Source organism: Leuciscus leuciscus (assembly GCF_965113295.1).
Source record: "Leuciscus leuciscus genome assembly, chromosome: 22".
NCBI classification, from domain to species: Eukaryota; Metazoa; Chordata; class Actinopteri; order Cypriniformes; family Leuciscidae; genus Leuciscus; species Leuciscus leuciscus.
In genome coordinates this window covers 30,412,313-30,425,232 of record NC_138746.1, presented here as the reverse complement: position 1 = coordinate 30,425,232, position 12,920 = coordinate 30,412,313, and the positions used below count along the sequence as shown (strand labels likewise).

Sequence of the window (12,920 nt, the reverse complement as noted above, 5' to 3'; positions counted from 1 at the left end):
AAGGGACAGTTTGCCTTTGGGATTAGGGTGATGTCCTCTGTCATGTGGGAAAAAGGAGAGTGAAAAGTGAGAAAGTGCAAGCAAACAACCTCCCCCCCCCCTCCTTTTCCCCATATATCAGCTGTTTCTTCTGCTTTCCTAATCATTGCCTTTAACTAGCTTTCATAGTCTGATTGAGCACCTTGTCTCTGGGCAGATAATACTCATAAAGCTGGTATATAAAGTGTCACTGTTGTGTTTGCTCTTCTGTTTGCTCTGGGATTTAACTACTGCTGAAGTACTTCTTTTATCCCCCCACCCATGACCATGTGAACTCTGGGAGATGGATGACTAAAGTGCTACTGATATCTTTTTCTTCCTCTATCTACTCCTCTTCCTCTGAGCTTTCTCTGATATAAGAGTTTGGTTCAATGTGGTAATGTTGCATCTCTTTTTGTTGTAAAGACTCACGTCATCCTCTTAAAGTTTTTTTGGTTTCGTTTTTTTGTGCCTCTAGTGGTACCAAACAGAATTGAAATTAAGCAACCCAGCATTGTCTCAACCAATGGTATGGGGCGGAACTACTTGTTTATTCGAGAAATGGAAGAAAGGGGAGCGTTTAAAATATGTTTGAAAGCCATCATTATTTTTGCAATTCTCTTTGGTACCACTAGTAGTGCAGAAATTCCACACTTCGCCTTTAAGGGTGTTTTGCCCTAGGGAGAAGGAGTTTCGGGTTGGAGTCATTTGCTATGTGATGTTCAGTTTAAGTGGGAAGCAGACGTAAATTTAGATCAAATGCTATAATTGTGGTGTGTTAATGATGTAGACACTTTTCATCTGTCTCCATGTGTACAGGAAGTCCTTCTAAACCATCCCTCTTTTTCTTGCCAGAACCAGATTTTTGGTGTTTGCTGAATATTCCCTTCACAGCCACTCACTGTCATTATCGCTCATCTGCTTGTACCTTCTCAAAACTTGAAATTAAAATTCTCTTTTCTGATGTTCTGGTCAGCAACATTACTGCAAGATCAGATCAACGTAGAATTATTGGTCATCAGTAGAATACTGATAATTGATTACTGAAATAGCTAGTGAAAAAGTGCTCTTTTTCAGATATCCGCTTCATTCATAGTTGATTCGTCAGATGCAGGGTCACTGTTGAGAGGGGTCATGTCTTTTTTGTTTTTTTGTTGTTGCACAATTTCTGTTCCTTTTCCTGATCTGCTGCTAATGGCTGGGAAACCCCATTGCTCCATTCAAAAAATCCCCACGCCGTGCCCCGTCATCTGATCTGTGCTGTAGAGGTTCATGTGAATTTGGCAAATCAGCGCAGCTCATCACTGACGTGTCACAATGCATTAGGTCTGCTTTAGAAGACCTGAGTGAACATTACTCAGCACGGCCCGGGAGGAGCAGTGCAAACCCACTGAGTGACTATCAGATACGCTGTATCCAAGTTTTTAGGAAAGAGCTGATATCGCCCAATGAGATATGCTATCACCGTTTGGTTCGCCTGATAAAGAGGGCAGGAAGGCCAGAGCAGGGAGGCAAAAAGGAAGGGAAAGGAAGGGAGGGATGGAGGGGGATGTTGGGAAGAGAGTTTGAGGAACAGTGAGTGACAGTAAACAAACAGGCTTTAACTCTTTGTTCATTAATCAGATGCTCTTGTGTGGCTGTGTCACATGCACTCGCCTTAGTTTATTTAGGCCTTTGATAAAGAGATTAGCAATCTCTTTTCGGGTTATCCTCTGCCAAAAAGACATCTCTTGTTGACGATACTCTTTACAATATCCCCACTGACCTGTAGGAGCTATTCTAGTCAACCACGATGAGCGCCTGATATATTGTTTCCGAATAAAATTAGATTAAAAATATAAATCTTTTTGCAGCCTTTGCAGGAAAAAACATTATCCCAGCAGGATAATCCTCCCGTGATCTGTAGGGATGTACATTCTTTCTCTAAGCAGGAGGCCAGTCTTTTTATTAGCGGTATCACAGTGGGTTTGAGTCCAGCTTAAAGCCACAAACAGTATTGTGCTAATTTTAGCCTCCAAAGAGGATGAGGATGAGTAGCCTGCTGCTAGTTTGCCATATGCTGCCCTACCGATAATACTGCATGAGGAATATTTTCCTGCCGATAGTGACTGGGAGTGCACATGTGAGGTCCTGGGACTGCTACAAAGACTTGTGAGCTGTCCAGAAGAGATATGACGAGGAGATGCTTGGTAGCAGTTCAAAATGTTCTCCTTGATAGACCAAACTGTACTCTCTGATTGTCCGTTTTTTCTTCTATATGTCTTTCTCCTCATATTTATTGACATTTTCCAGAGCCTTTTTTGGTATGTCCATTGCTGTTTTCCTTGACATGTTAATTTACCTATATGAATAACAATGTATTGTCCACCACTTGACACCAAATAATTCAATCGCAAAGACCTTTAATGCATGAAGCCCTACAAAGAACGAAGGAATTTACCAAGCCTTTTTGGAGACACCCCAGAAAGTCAATTTCATGCGAGCAAACACCACCAAAGCTCCATATTTGGGGAATTTGGCTTCCCTTGCACTGTGTGCTAAAGCTATTTGACCTTTGTATTTGTCACCAGAGACTTCTCACAGAGAGGGATTATTTGCTGGGGTGCTGGAGTTTTGGAGTGGCGGTGGACGAAGGTGTGTGCAGATGGAGGCCGGTGCAAAAAGCACCAGGGGGAGGGCTGTGTTAACAACGGGCCGAAAGCTTGACCCAGGACTGACCCTTACTAAACAATCCTCTCCCAGAGCCTAGCCCTAGTCTTTTGACATGGATACCTGCTGAAGGGATTTAGGGGTAAAGATAAAGACCTCCTCAAGCGTTTCTTTTTTTAAGATTTAAGGAGTGAAAGAGAGATAACAAACAAACAAAAGTTGTATGCTTTTAGAGGGTGTGTATGTGTATGGAGAGAGGGTGTGTTTGCTTAATGTGTGCTTGAGAGAGAGTGAATGCATGTGTGTGCGAGCATGCGTGCACTTTTTTTTTCTTTTTTTTGTGCAAGCCGTAACCCGATCACCAGCAATGCCCTGGGAGCCCGATTGAGTCAAAGAATGGCAGGAACCAGAAAGATTCCCAGCTTGATAACCTAAAAAATGTCCCAAAAATTCCTCAGAGCTGTCCCTGCTCTTTGTGAATATATGTGTAAGTGCGTGTGTGTTTGTGGTCTCAATAGAGGACTGCACAGCCGAGCTGTAATGGTATCGCCCACGTCCAGCCGCCCCTGATCTGTTGCTGTCAGGAAGCAGACGTTCAGCCCAGCTCTGTTTCCGTCACTTCCAGCCCTGAGCCTTATCTCCCTAGTTCACCATAAGCTGATAGAACTACAATTCCCCCACATTCCCTCTGCTCCACTTCCTGTGGCCTCAGCATGTCTGACAGGGGTGAATTCGAGGCCTTCGTTAGACTGCAGTAAATATAGGCATAACGGATCTGTCACTTTGAATGAAGGACAGCTTATTAAAGAAATGCCTCCTGATGTTACAGTTCATCCTGGAATGACTTAATTTTTCCTATGTCTTTATTCTTAATCATTTTTCACAACCAAGGGTCAAGGTTTGGTTGTCAGCATGGATGTCTCCATTGAGCTGCTTAACATTTTTGTGGAATCAATGATACCATTCAAACATTTTGTGGCAATATTAAAAAAAAGAGAGAAATTTATACATTTTTATTCACCAAGGATGCATTAAATTGATCAAAATTGACAAAATGTTACAAAATATTTATATTTAATAAATGCTTTAATAAACATAATGAATCAATTTAATAAATGCTTCATTCAAATAATCCTTAAGAAAGTCAAGTCAAGTCACCTTTATTGGATTGCATCAAAGCAGCTTCACAGTGATAACATGAAAATAATACAACAAAGTTTGTTTCTAGAAGAAAATTGCATCATCGTCCACCTGAAGTAAGGCAGATCAATAATATTGTTGAATATTAAATGTCCCCAACTAAGCAAGCCAAAAGCCAAGGCAACAGTGGTAAGGAACCAAGGGCCCGTCCACACGGAGACGCGTTTCGCTGTATACGTATACATTTTTTTATCGTATTGGCGTTTCGTCCACACGGATCCGGCGTTTTCGGAGACTGAAACCGCTATTTTTTGAAACCGGGTCCCAAGGTGGATAAATCTGAAAACGCCGCCCTTGCGTTTTCGTGTGTACGGCCAATCCGTACATTTTGTGAAACGATGATGTCATCACACCAAGTGTCAACTAGTCAGACACCGTTAAGTCACAGCAACTACATTTATGGTTTTTCATATTGTTCAACAAAGTTCTTGATTAAAAAGGAAAAAAGAAAAGAAAAAAAGAAGCTACTGTGCCTAATATTATTGTTGTATACAGCGAGCGCGCAAGGTTTATGCGCATGCTTTAAGTCTTCTTCTCCGTTTTTAGTGTATGTCTGTGGCAGAATTACAGCGCCACATACTGGTCTGGCATGTATACTACATCGTTTTGAGTCGGTTTCAGTGGTTTCGTGTGTACGCAGATATTTCTTGAGACGACGCCGTGTTTACGGAATTTTTTTTTTGAACGGGGAAAAAAAATATCGGATAGGGAAAGCTCTGGCTTCGTGTGGATGTGGCCCAAAACTCCATCAGAAGACAGAATGGAGAAAAAAACCTTGGGAGAACCCAGGCTAACATTAGCGTAGATGCCATTATTAGCGTAGATGGTGTTATAGGACGTGTCCCCGGTTCCGGCTGACCTAATCTATGCAGCCTAATAATCATTTAACTGATTTGAATAATAGAAATGTATAATGTTCTATGTGAATGCCAGGTCAAAGAGATGCGTTTTTAGTCTAGATTTAAACTGACAGAGTGTGTCTGCTTCCCGGACAATGTTAGGAAGACTGTTCCAAAGTTTAGGTGCTAAATAGGAAAATGATCTACCGCCAGCAGTCGATCTTGATATTCTAGGTATTATCAAATGGCCAGAATTTTGAGAACTTACTGGTCCGCATTTTTCATTGAAAGCATATGTCGTAATTTAGATATATTTTTAAGATGGAAGAATGCGGTTTTACAGATGCTAGAAACGTGACTTTGAAATGAAAGATTGGTATCAAAGAGCACACCCAGGTTCCTAACCGATGACAAAGACTTGACAGAGCAGCCATCAATGATCAAAACAAGAAAGTATCACCATTTCCAAAAGCACAACTGTTTTTAACATTGATAATAATAATAATAATAATCATTTGAATACATTTGAAAATTTATTAAAATAGAACACAGTTCTTTTAATTTATAATAACATTTTGCAAAATTACTGTTTTTACTGTGTTTTTGATCAAATAAATGCAGCCTTGGCGAGTTAAAGAGACGTCTTTCAAAAACATAAACAAATGTAATGTTTCCAATATATACATATACATATATCAACACATAAATCTGTTAAGTCACCAGCAAAAGTCTAGGAAGTGTGTTCTTGTAGTTAGCCAATCTGTTTTCAGCATTAATTATTACTCTCAAGGCATATGTATATATGTTGTCTATCTATCCAATCAAGCTATCTAAGCAGATGGAATTGAGATGAATTAAAATGCTAGCTTTTAAGTTTCTCCATATTGACTCTTTAGGTGAAACGGGGGTCTTCTGCTTTATGTGCAGACATAATGGATCTGAATGAAGAGCAGCTTATCATTGAAAGAAAAGCTATTTGATGTTACATTTCATCCTTTGGATGACTTTTTCCCACCACCATCTTTTCAGTAATAACAGTCCCCGGGTTTTCTTTATAAGCAGGGATCATTGTGTAATTCTGCCATACAATTCACTCTCCATGTTAACTACATTTAACAAACGCAGGGGAGACCAAGCAGGCTATTATTAGAAGTGAAATACCCTCACATTATCTACTGTACTACAGCCCAATGGATGGCGATACGCTGTAGTTGGGGAAAATCCCTGTGCATTAGAGCACTTATCTCAGCCTGTGTCATTTAGATAGCTGCCATGTGGAAAATGATCTGCCAGAAGCCAATAATGAAGACCGACGCAGTTAACCACACGTCTCTGGTTGCGTTTCGCTCATTACTAAAATATACCAAAAAACACAAAGGAACAATACAAAACAGTTTGTCTCCAGGCCTCTGTCTGTTACAGATATTGAAAAGTTGCTGTTCTCAATTGAGTCAGAGGATGGATGTCATGTCTTTATTTGGCTGTGTGTATTGTTTTAGGTTCACCTAGAGTAGATGATGAGAGGTTTAAAAGCGCTCAGATGAGTTGAATTCCAGGCAGACTGCTGCAGTAGTGCTGTTGTTGCGACCAGCGAAGGCTCTTAGCTTTTGTTGCGAGCCATGTTCCTTTTTTTAAAAAACACTTTCCTCTCAGCCATCCGGTCTGCCTGGATATCGAACAAAGCTGGCCCTGGAGAAGGTGTCAAAAGCTGTCTGAGAGAGAGCGAGAGAGAGAGAGAGGGAGAATAGAGCATGTATACTCTTTGTGAGTGAGTGTGTGTGTGTGTGTGTGTGTGTGTGTGTGTGTGTGTGTGTGCGTGTGTGTGTGTGTGTGTGTGTGTGTGTGTGTTGCCTCGGTGGAATCAGAGGACTCTTAAAGTGTTCCCGTTTGAACCTCACCAGCCTGCCTTTTCTGCCTGCCTTATATCTTCAGATTAAAAAAAAATTACAAAGGAGAAAAATCAATAGTTACACAGTAAAAGTGCTCGACATGAAAGGGTAAACTCAGGGCCCTACACTTTCATTTGACCGTTTTCCCCCCTCGACACACGGACCGGAGGAAGAATGAAAAGAGGAGGAGGGGAGGGAAAGGGAGAGAGTGAGAGAGACCTCAGTTTAATGCTGTGTTTTTGCCCCTGGGCCTCAGTACGCTTTCCAATGTGTCGGGGGCTTCAGTGGAAGTGACCCCTACACAGACATGGACGAAAAAGAGCCGTAACATTTGCAATGACATTTTTGCCATCACCTGTGGGTATGTCAGCGGCCTGATCCCGGAGACCTGGGAATATGCATGAGGAGCTCTCAGCTAGGACTCACGCGGGCGACTCCGTTTAATTAGAGGCATTATAACACTGAATATGAGGCACATTATGCATTACCCTCTCTCTGTTAGCCCCGCTGCGAGGCGATGACAGAGACGCACGAGGTACGGCATGAAAGACTTGTAATTACACTCTTTTTCCCCCTCAAATTATGAATTACAGATCTGTCACTGTCATCATATGTGTAATAAAAGGGGGGAAAACAGTGTCATTATTTAAGATGCCTGCAGTTATTTAAATCGGTCATTATTTACTGTCATTATTTCAAATGAATCCCGGGTAATTACAGATTGTAATAATGACTCTCCGCAGATTAGTATTTACACTGCTATTTTTTTTCTTCATAATTATAAATCGAAAAAGTAGTTGAGCATTAATACACACATATGCACAGCTATGCATATCACAAGACACAAGTGATCAGTTCTCAAAGAGCCAAACATAGTCAACATAACTAAAGATCTGCCACATTGCCGCCATGTCGCATCTCATTAAACCCTCTATTTTCCTTTTTATGTATCCTTCCAAGTCAGAAACTAGAGGAGCTAAGGCCATTTTGCTGGAAGAGCAAGTGATTGCAGTCAGCAGACCGCTACTAATGTTTGTATGTATTTTAGGAACAGAAAATGTATGGTGGGGCAAGCGTGCACGGCAAGCTCCCTGCTAATCTGAGTGTCTCTTGTTGGGAATCATACCGCAGGAATTCCTGCATGTTCAGAATATTTTTGAGGTGGGAGGCGCTTGTGACCCATGCAAAGGGAACCCCCGCTGCCTGGTCCATTCTAACCATGTGAATGGCCTGAATACAATGAACCCGGCTTTATCTTTTCTTCCCCGACCCTCCCCTCTTCCCATTTGCCCACTCTCTTTATATGCGACTCTGTGTGTGTGTGTGTGTGTGTGTGTGTGTGTGTGTGTGTGTGTGTGTGTGTGTGTGTGTGTGTGTGTGTGTGTGTTAGAAGGAAGAGTGTGTGAACGTGTGTGAATGTGTGCATAGTGAAAAGAAGGCGGATGGCAGGCCCTTAAGGCTGAGGTTTTGCAGGACCAGGAAAGCCGTGGTACAGTCATATGAGAGTGTGTTTGAATGTTAAGGGAGAGTGAGAGAGCAGCACAGGTCACCTGACTCCCTCCGCAGGGAGAGGCCAGAGGTGCTCTAGAAATCATCCATGGACCAAATGTGGTGTAAAGCAAAAGCCAATCTGTTTCCACAGCTTGGCCCCATCCATCAGACCATGGCCAATAAAATGTAGTCAAAACACTTCTTAAAATCTTCTATACAGCATGAGCAATGACAGCCTGACTTACCCAAATGTTGAAAATATTCAAATGAAACCCTGATGAGAAACAGCATACATTGTGTTTTAGATTCTGATAGAACTACAATCCCCAATGGCCTTGTTATGGGTAAATGCAAAAATAACATAATGACTAAGCTTTATTGCTTAGATAAACAGATAGCCCCATCCCCAAACTCACATCATTGGTTGATCCAATGCTATTATCATGTCAGAAAATCACAGATACACTAAACCTTTAAACTACCTTTACCAGCAAGTTCTGTTCTCTGGACAGAGAACTCATCATGAAGACCTAACCAAACCAACAACTAACCAGCCTGACTGGTCTTTACAGCAGAGGTGGTAGATCTCCATCTCAAAAAGTAGCATCAAGTCATCTTTTTTGTAGCATGTAAATGAACGCTTGACATTGTGCTTGATGAATTGGAAGTGCCACTCTGCTAATTTGTAAAGCAGCAGAAAAATGGCTGACACTTTGGAGTTGTGTACGCACACGGCAAGGGGAACAGGTAGTGCCCTTTTTGAGTAATCGGATCATAACAGATTAGCCTACATCTCTCTGATAATGTCAGAAAGCGCCTTTAGTAAGTTAGAGAGAGAGTGGTGGAGATAGAGAGAGAGAGAGAGAGATGGCTGAAGAGATCGAGAGAGCAGGAGACAGGTATCGAGATGGAGCAGATGAGCCAATCAGAAGAGCTGGCTGACAAAGGCATGTTGGGAAGCTAACCTGATTTTAGCAGCAGCCAGGCATCTAGAGCGTCACATGCTGATCTCATGCACGGATGTGTGTGTGTGCATACGAGGGGGTCATAAAAAATTCTCTCCCTGGTTAGCCGCGGGGCATCCTCCTCAGCCTCTGGCCTGCTCCAGTCACTGGCCTGCTCTCTAATTGCTGCATAGACTCCACCACACATGGCCAGATGAGATGACATTTTCTTCTCTGTCAGTGGCGGACCGGACCGCACGTCCCCCCTCCCTGCAGTAGTTGCTAAGACGCTGTCATAACCCATTAGCAGTTGGCCAAAGTTCGCCCGTGGCATTTCCTCATGGCATCAGCGAAAAGGCGCATAAATCTGCCAGTGGAGCCTGCTGCTGGACTAATGAGGCTGTGAGCTTGTTTATGGACTAGCATCATTTTTATGATTATTTCCACCTTTTCAGTCTCGCCGCCATCATTCGTCTTTATTTGGCGCGGGTAGAGTGCGGAAGCTCGGCAACGGCCTGACATTTTGAAACGAAAGTGCCGTATAGACACTGCCACATGCCTAAGCAGACACACCAGTGCTAAAATAGATGCGAAATTAGCCCTAGTCGAATAAGGTGAGCCAGTATTGAATTGTACCGAAGATGAAAATAACAATAAAAATGACAGCTATCAGCATGTTGAAATAGGTATCCTGAACGTACATCTCTGTTACAGCCCTAGAAAAGAGTCAGCGAAGTGACGCCTTTTTAGCCAATCAGAAATTCTTCTTGTGAGCCTTTTTGCATGTTTGATTTTTCTGACATGATTTTGGAGGACAAAATGGATACAATCTCTTACAACACAACAAAAATCACACTATGCCATATTTTTCGTTGCATGTAACTGAACAGTTACTGTGTTGACTAGCAATGGGATGACAGTTTGACAGAAACTTGCTGTATAGACACTGCCATGTGCTTACATTGACACTGCAATGCTAAAAAAGAGGTGAAATTAGTACCAGACTCGACTAAGTTAAAACGGTATCAAATTGCGTCAAAAATGGAAATCCCAATAAAATTGACAGCTTTCGTTTCCCTCCCCCTCGTTTGCCTTCAAGGTGTAGGCCTTAAGAGGTTAGATTTTAAGGAAAATATTGGGGAAGAGAGGTTAAATAGTTCAAAATGGCTAGAAGAGGCGGAAGACCAAAGCTCAAGAGAGCACACACACAACAGAGTTACCTCAGACATCACTCAAACGGCCCCTGCCCTTTTTCACTCTTTCGTCATACCCCCCTTCCCTCTTCCTCCGTCTGACCTGATATCCAGTGTTTGCTTCTGTTTTGCTAACTCGCATGGGACAAGCCCTGGGTTTATTATTTTAGGCTTTGCTGAACACGAACTAGTCTTTACACCGGATTTGAAGCATTTGCTTCTAATGAAAATGGTGTCTTAGATTACAAACCAGCGGTGCCACTGCCTCTCCAGATGGGAGCTGGGAAGTTCTATTTGCCTAAACACAGTCGGAAGACAAACTGCTCTCTGAGCCAGGGCTGTTTTTGGCATCAGTTAATGATGTAATCGAAACTCGCCTTTGACAGCTTTTAGGTTTTTTTTTGTTTTTTTATCCAGTTTTTTCTTGTGTCTGTGTGTGTTGGGGGAGGGCGATTCAGCTCTGGTCAGTTTTTTAGTAAGTGACAGACTGAAGGAAAGTGCCCTTGTGTAAAAGGCAAAGCCATTGTATCTACATAAGTCTTCACTTAAAAAGTCTCAGCCTTTTCTGGGGCTTCTCTCCTAGGTAGAGAGGGCTGGCGGAGTGTTTTATATGGAATGTAGAAAGCCTTCGCTCTCCTAATGGCGTATATAATTCAGGTGCCCGCAAGGCATGCTTTCAGGAATTCTTTTGCCTGAGGTAATGGGGAGCAAAGACTCTTTTAGACCCTTGATTATTCTATTGATGCATGGAGCTGGGAAAAAAATTATCTCCAACCGGATTACTGCAGACATTTCCATTAATTATCAATGATACAGGTGCCTTATGTCGCTGACTGAAAGCTACAGTGAGAGAAAGAGTTAACCCACCATAATCTCTCTGTACGAATAGCGCTGGGGCTTTTGGAAGTGCTTTATATGTAATCAATAAGTTACTCTCTTCGTTCCTGTGCCTCCGCTATTGAAACGCTTGCAACGTGCTGTTGTTTGCCTTGCTCGTGTTTCTTTTATGGTTTATTATTTGAATTGCGGGTTCATGATAACAATTATCAGAAGGCTTCTCAGTGGCGGGTTCGGGCTCTCATTGAGGGAGAATGCGTACGATAATTGGGGGATCTGAATAAAATCAGCGAACGCAAGCAAACTGGCAATGTGAGGCTGAAAAGGCGACGTAAGCCATCTCCTCTGCTCTGGTATGTCAAACTGCCCATTATAAAGCCTTATCGAGCACCCACAGGTTGCTGCAAACACCCATGCAGCATTGTTATTAAAATGCAGCTCTTTGAAAGGGATGCCGTTTTGTGCAGCAGCCATATTCACCCCCCTCCTTCCCCTTTTTTATAGTGTGTAACTCCCACCTGAGGTAAAAAGACACCGGGGCGAGCTTCAATCAATATTTCCCTGGGATAATGAAGACTAAATCTCTCTGTCATTCTCAATTCATTGGTGACTCACTGTGTTGGAAGGCAGGGGGGAAATGCGACCTTACAAGTCCATTGTACTCTCTCCCTTTTTCTGAGTGTTGTGTGGGGGATGAGAAAGGGGGGTTATTTATAAAAGTATTAAAAATGAATGCATTCAGACGTGACGCTTCAAAGAAGCACTATTGTTGCCAGCTTACCCTGTTGCCTAGTTTTTTGTGTGTTTTTTTTTTTGTGGGGGGTGGGGGATGCATTGCCTGCTTCTGTGTTTCTGTTACTGATCAGGACCTGTGTGTGTGGTGTGTGTTTTGACAGGTGACGGTCTGGACAACAGTGTGGCATCACCCAGCACAGGAGATGACGACGACCCCGACAAGGAGAAGAAGAGGAATAAAAAACGGGGTATCTTCCCTAAAGTGGCGACCAACATTATGAGGGCATGGCTTTTCCAGCACTTGACGGTGAGTTCAGTAAAGTGATCTTTCCTCTTGCTGCTTCTCTTTGAGTCTTTTACAGCCAATACTGAATGCTGCACTTCAAAGCCCTTGAAATAGACAACGCACATGCTTTCATTCACTCTATCTTTCCTAGCCTTAACAACACATGCTCTAAGTTTTAGGCCAAGAAAACAAAAAAAACAGCATCAAGCTAAAGATAGCAAAGACAGAAGTTAGACGACAGAAGTCGTCGATTTCAATACTTTTTTACTGTTATTCATGGAGATTTTTAGGAGTTCTCCATACAGTGTGTGTCAGCGTATTATCCATATTAACACTGACTTGAGATGGGGATTATGGTATATTTTGGTCACTAAAGCAACACTTAAAAATGTCTATATGCCATTACATTAAGAAAGTGTCCAACCAAGTGGCATATAATTAAAAAAAGAAGACAGCAAGCACACTTTACAATTGTGTGAGGCTTAACATTTAAATTATATATATACAAAATATATATGTATTGTTCAAAATGACGACAAAGTATTTGTAGTATCAAATCACGTAGTGTAGCATTTAAATACTTTTTGGAGCCAGTGTACGTCTAAGTTACATGATCAAAACTGGGTTAGCCAGTTAGTTGAATGTGTTTTTGGGCTGGTGGTTGGTTCTCTACTGTGGCTGTCCACACCTGCCATAGAGAAGTGATAGAGCAGCACAGGCCATTGATGTGGTTGGCTCTTCCTCTTGCTTTGATGGATTTCACTTCCACTATTTCATTTACCACAAAGTAATCGGAGTGCTGTCAAGACACCACTTATCTCCATATATCTACCCTTCTC

The 12,920-nt window shown here is 42.2% G+C and overlaps 1 protein-coding gene across 4 annotated transcripts in view; it reads left to right on the top strand.

Annotated features, from left to right (window-relative positions):
- meis1b (Meis homeobox 1 b) overlaps window positions 1–12,920 on the top strand; it is a 66,038-nt gene that overhangs the window by 18,871 nt on the left and 34,247 nt on the right. For all 4 annotated transcript variants that reach the window (XR_014201755.1, XR_014201756.1, XM_082154630.1 and 1 more), the window contains exon 8: window positions 11,957–12,102. Coding sequence is in view for 2 of the 4 variants with exons in the window: in XM_082154630.1 (XP_082010756.1) it covers window positions 11,957–12,102 (146 nt within the window). In the remaining 2 variants the exon portion in view is untranslated. The remainder of the gene's footprint in view (window positions 1–11,956; window positions 12,103–12,920) is intronic.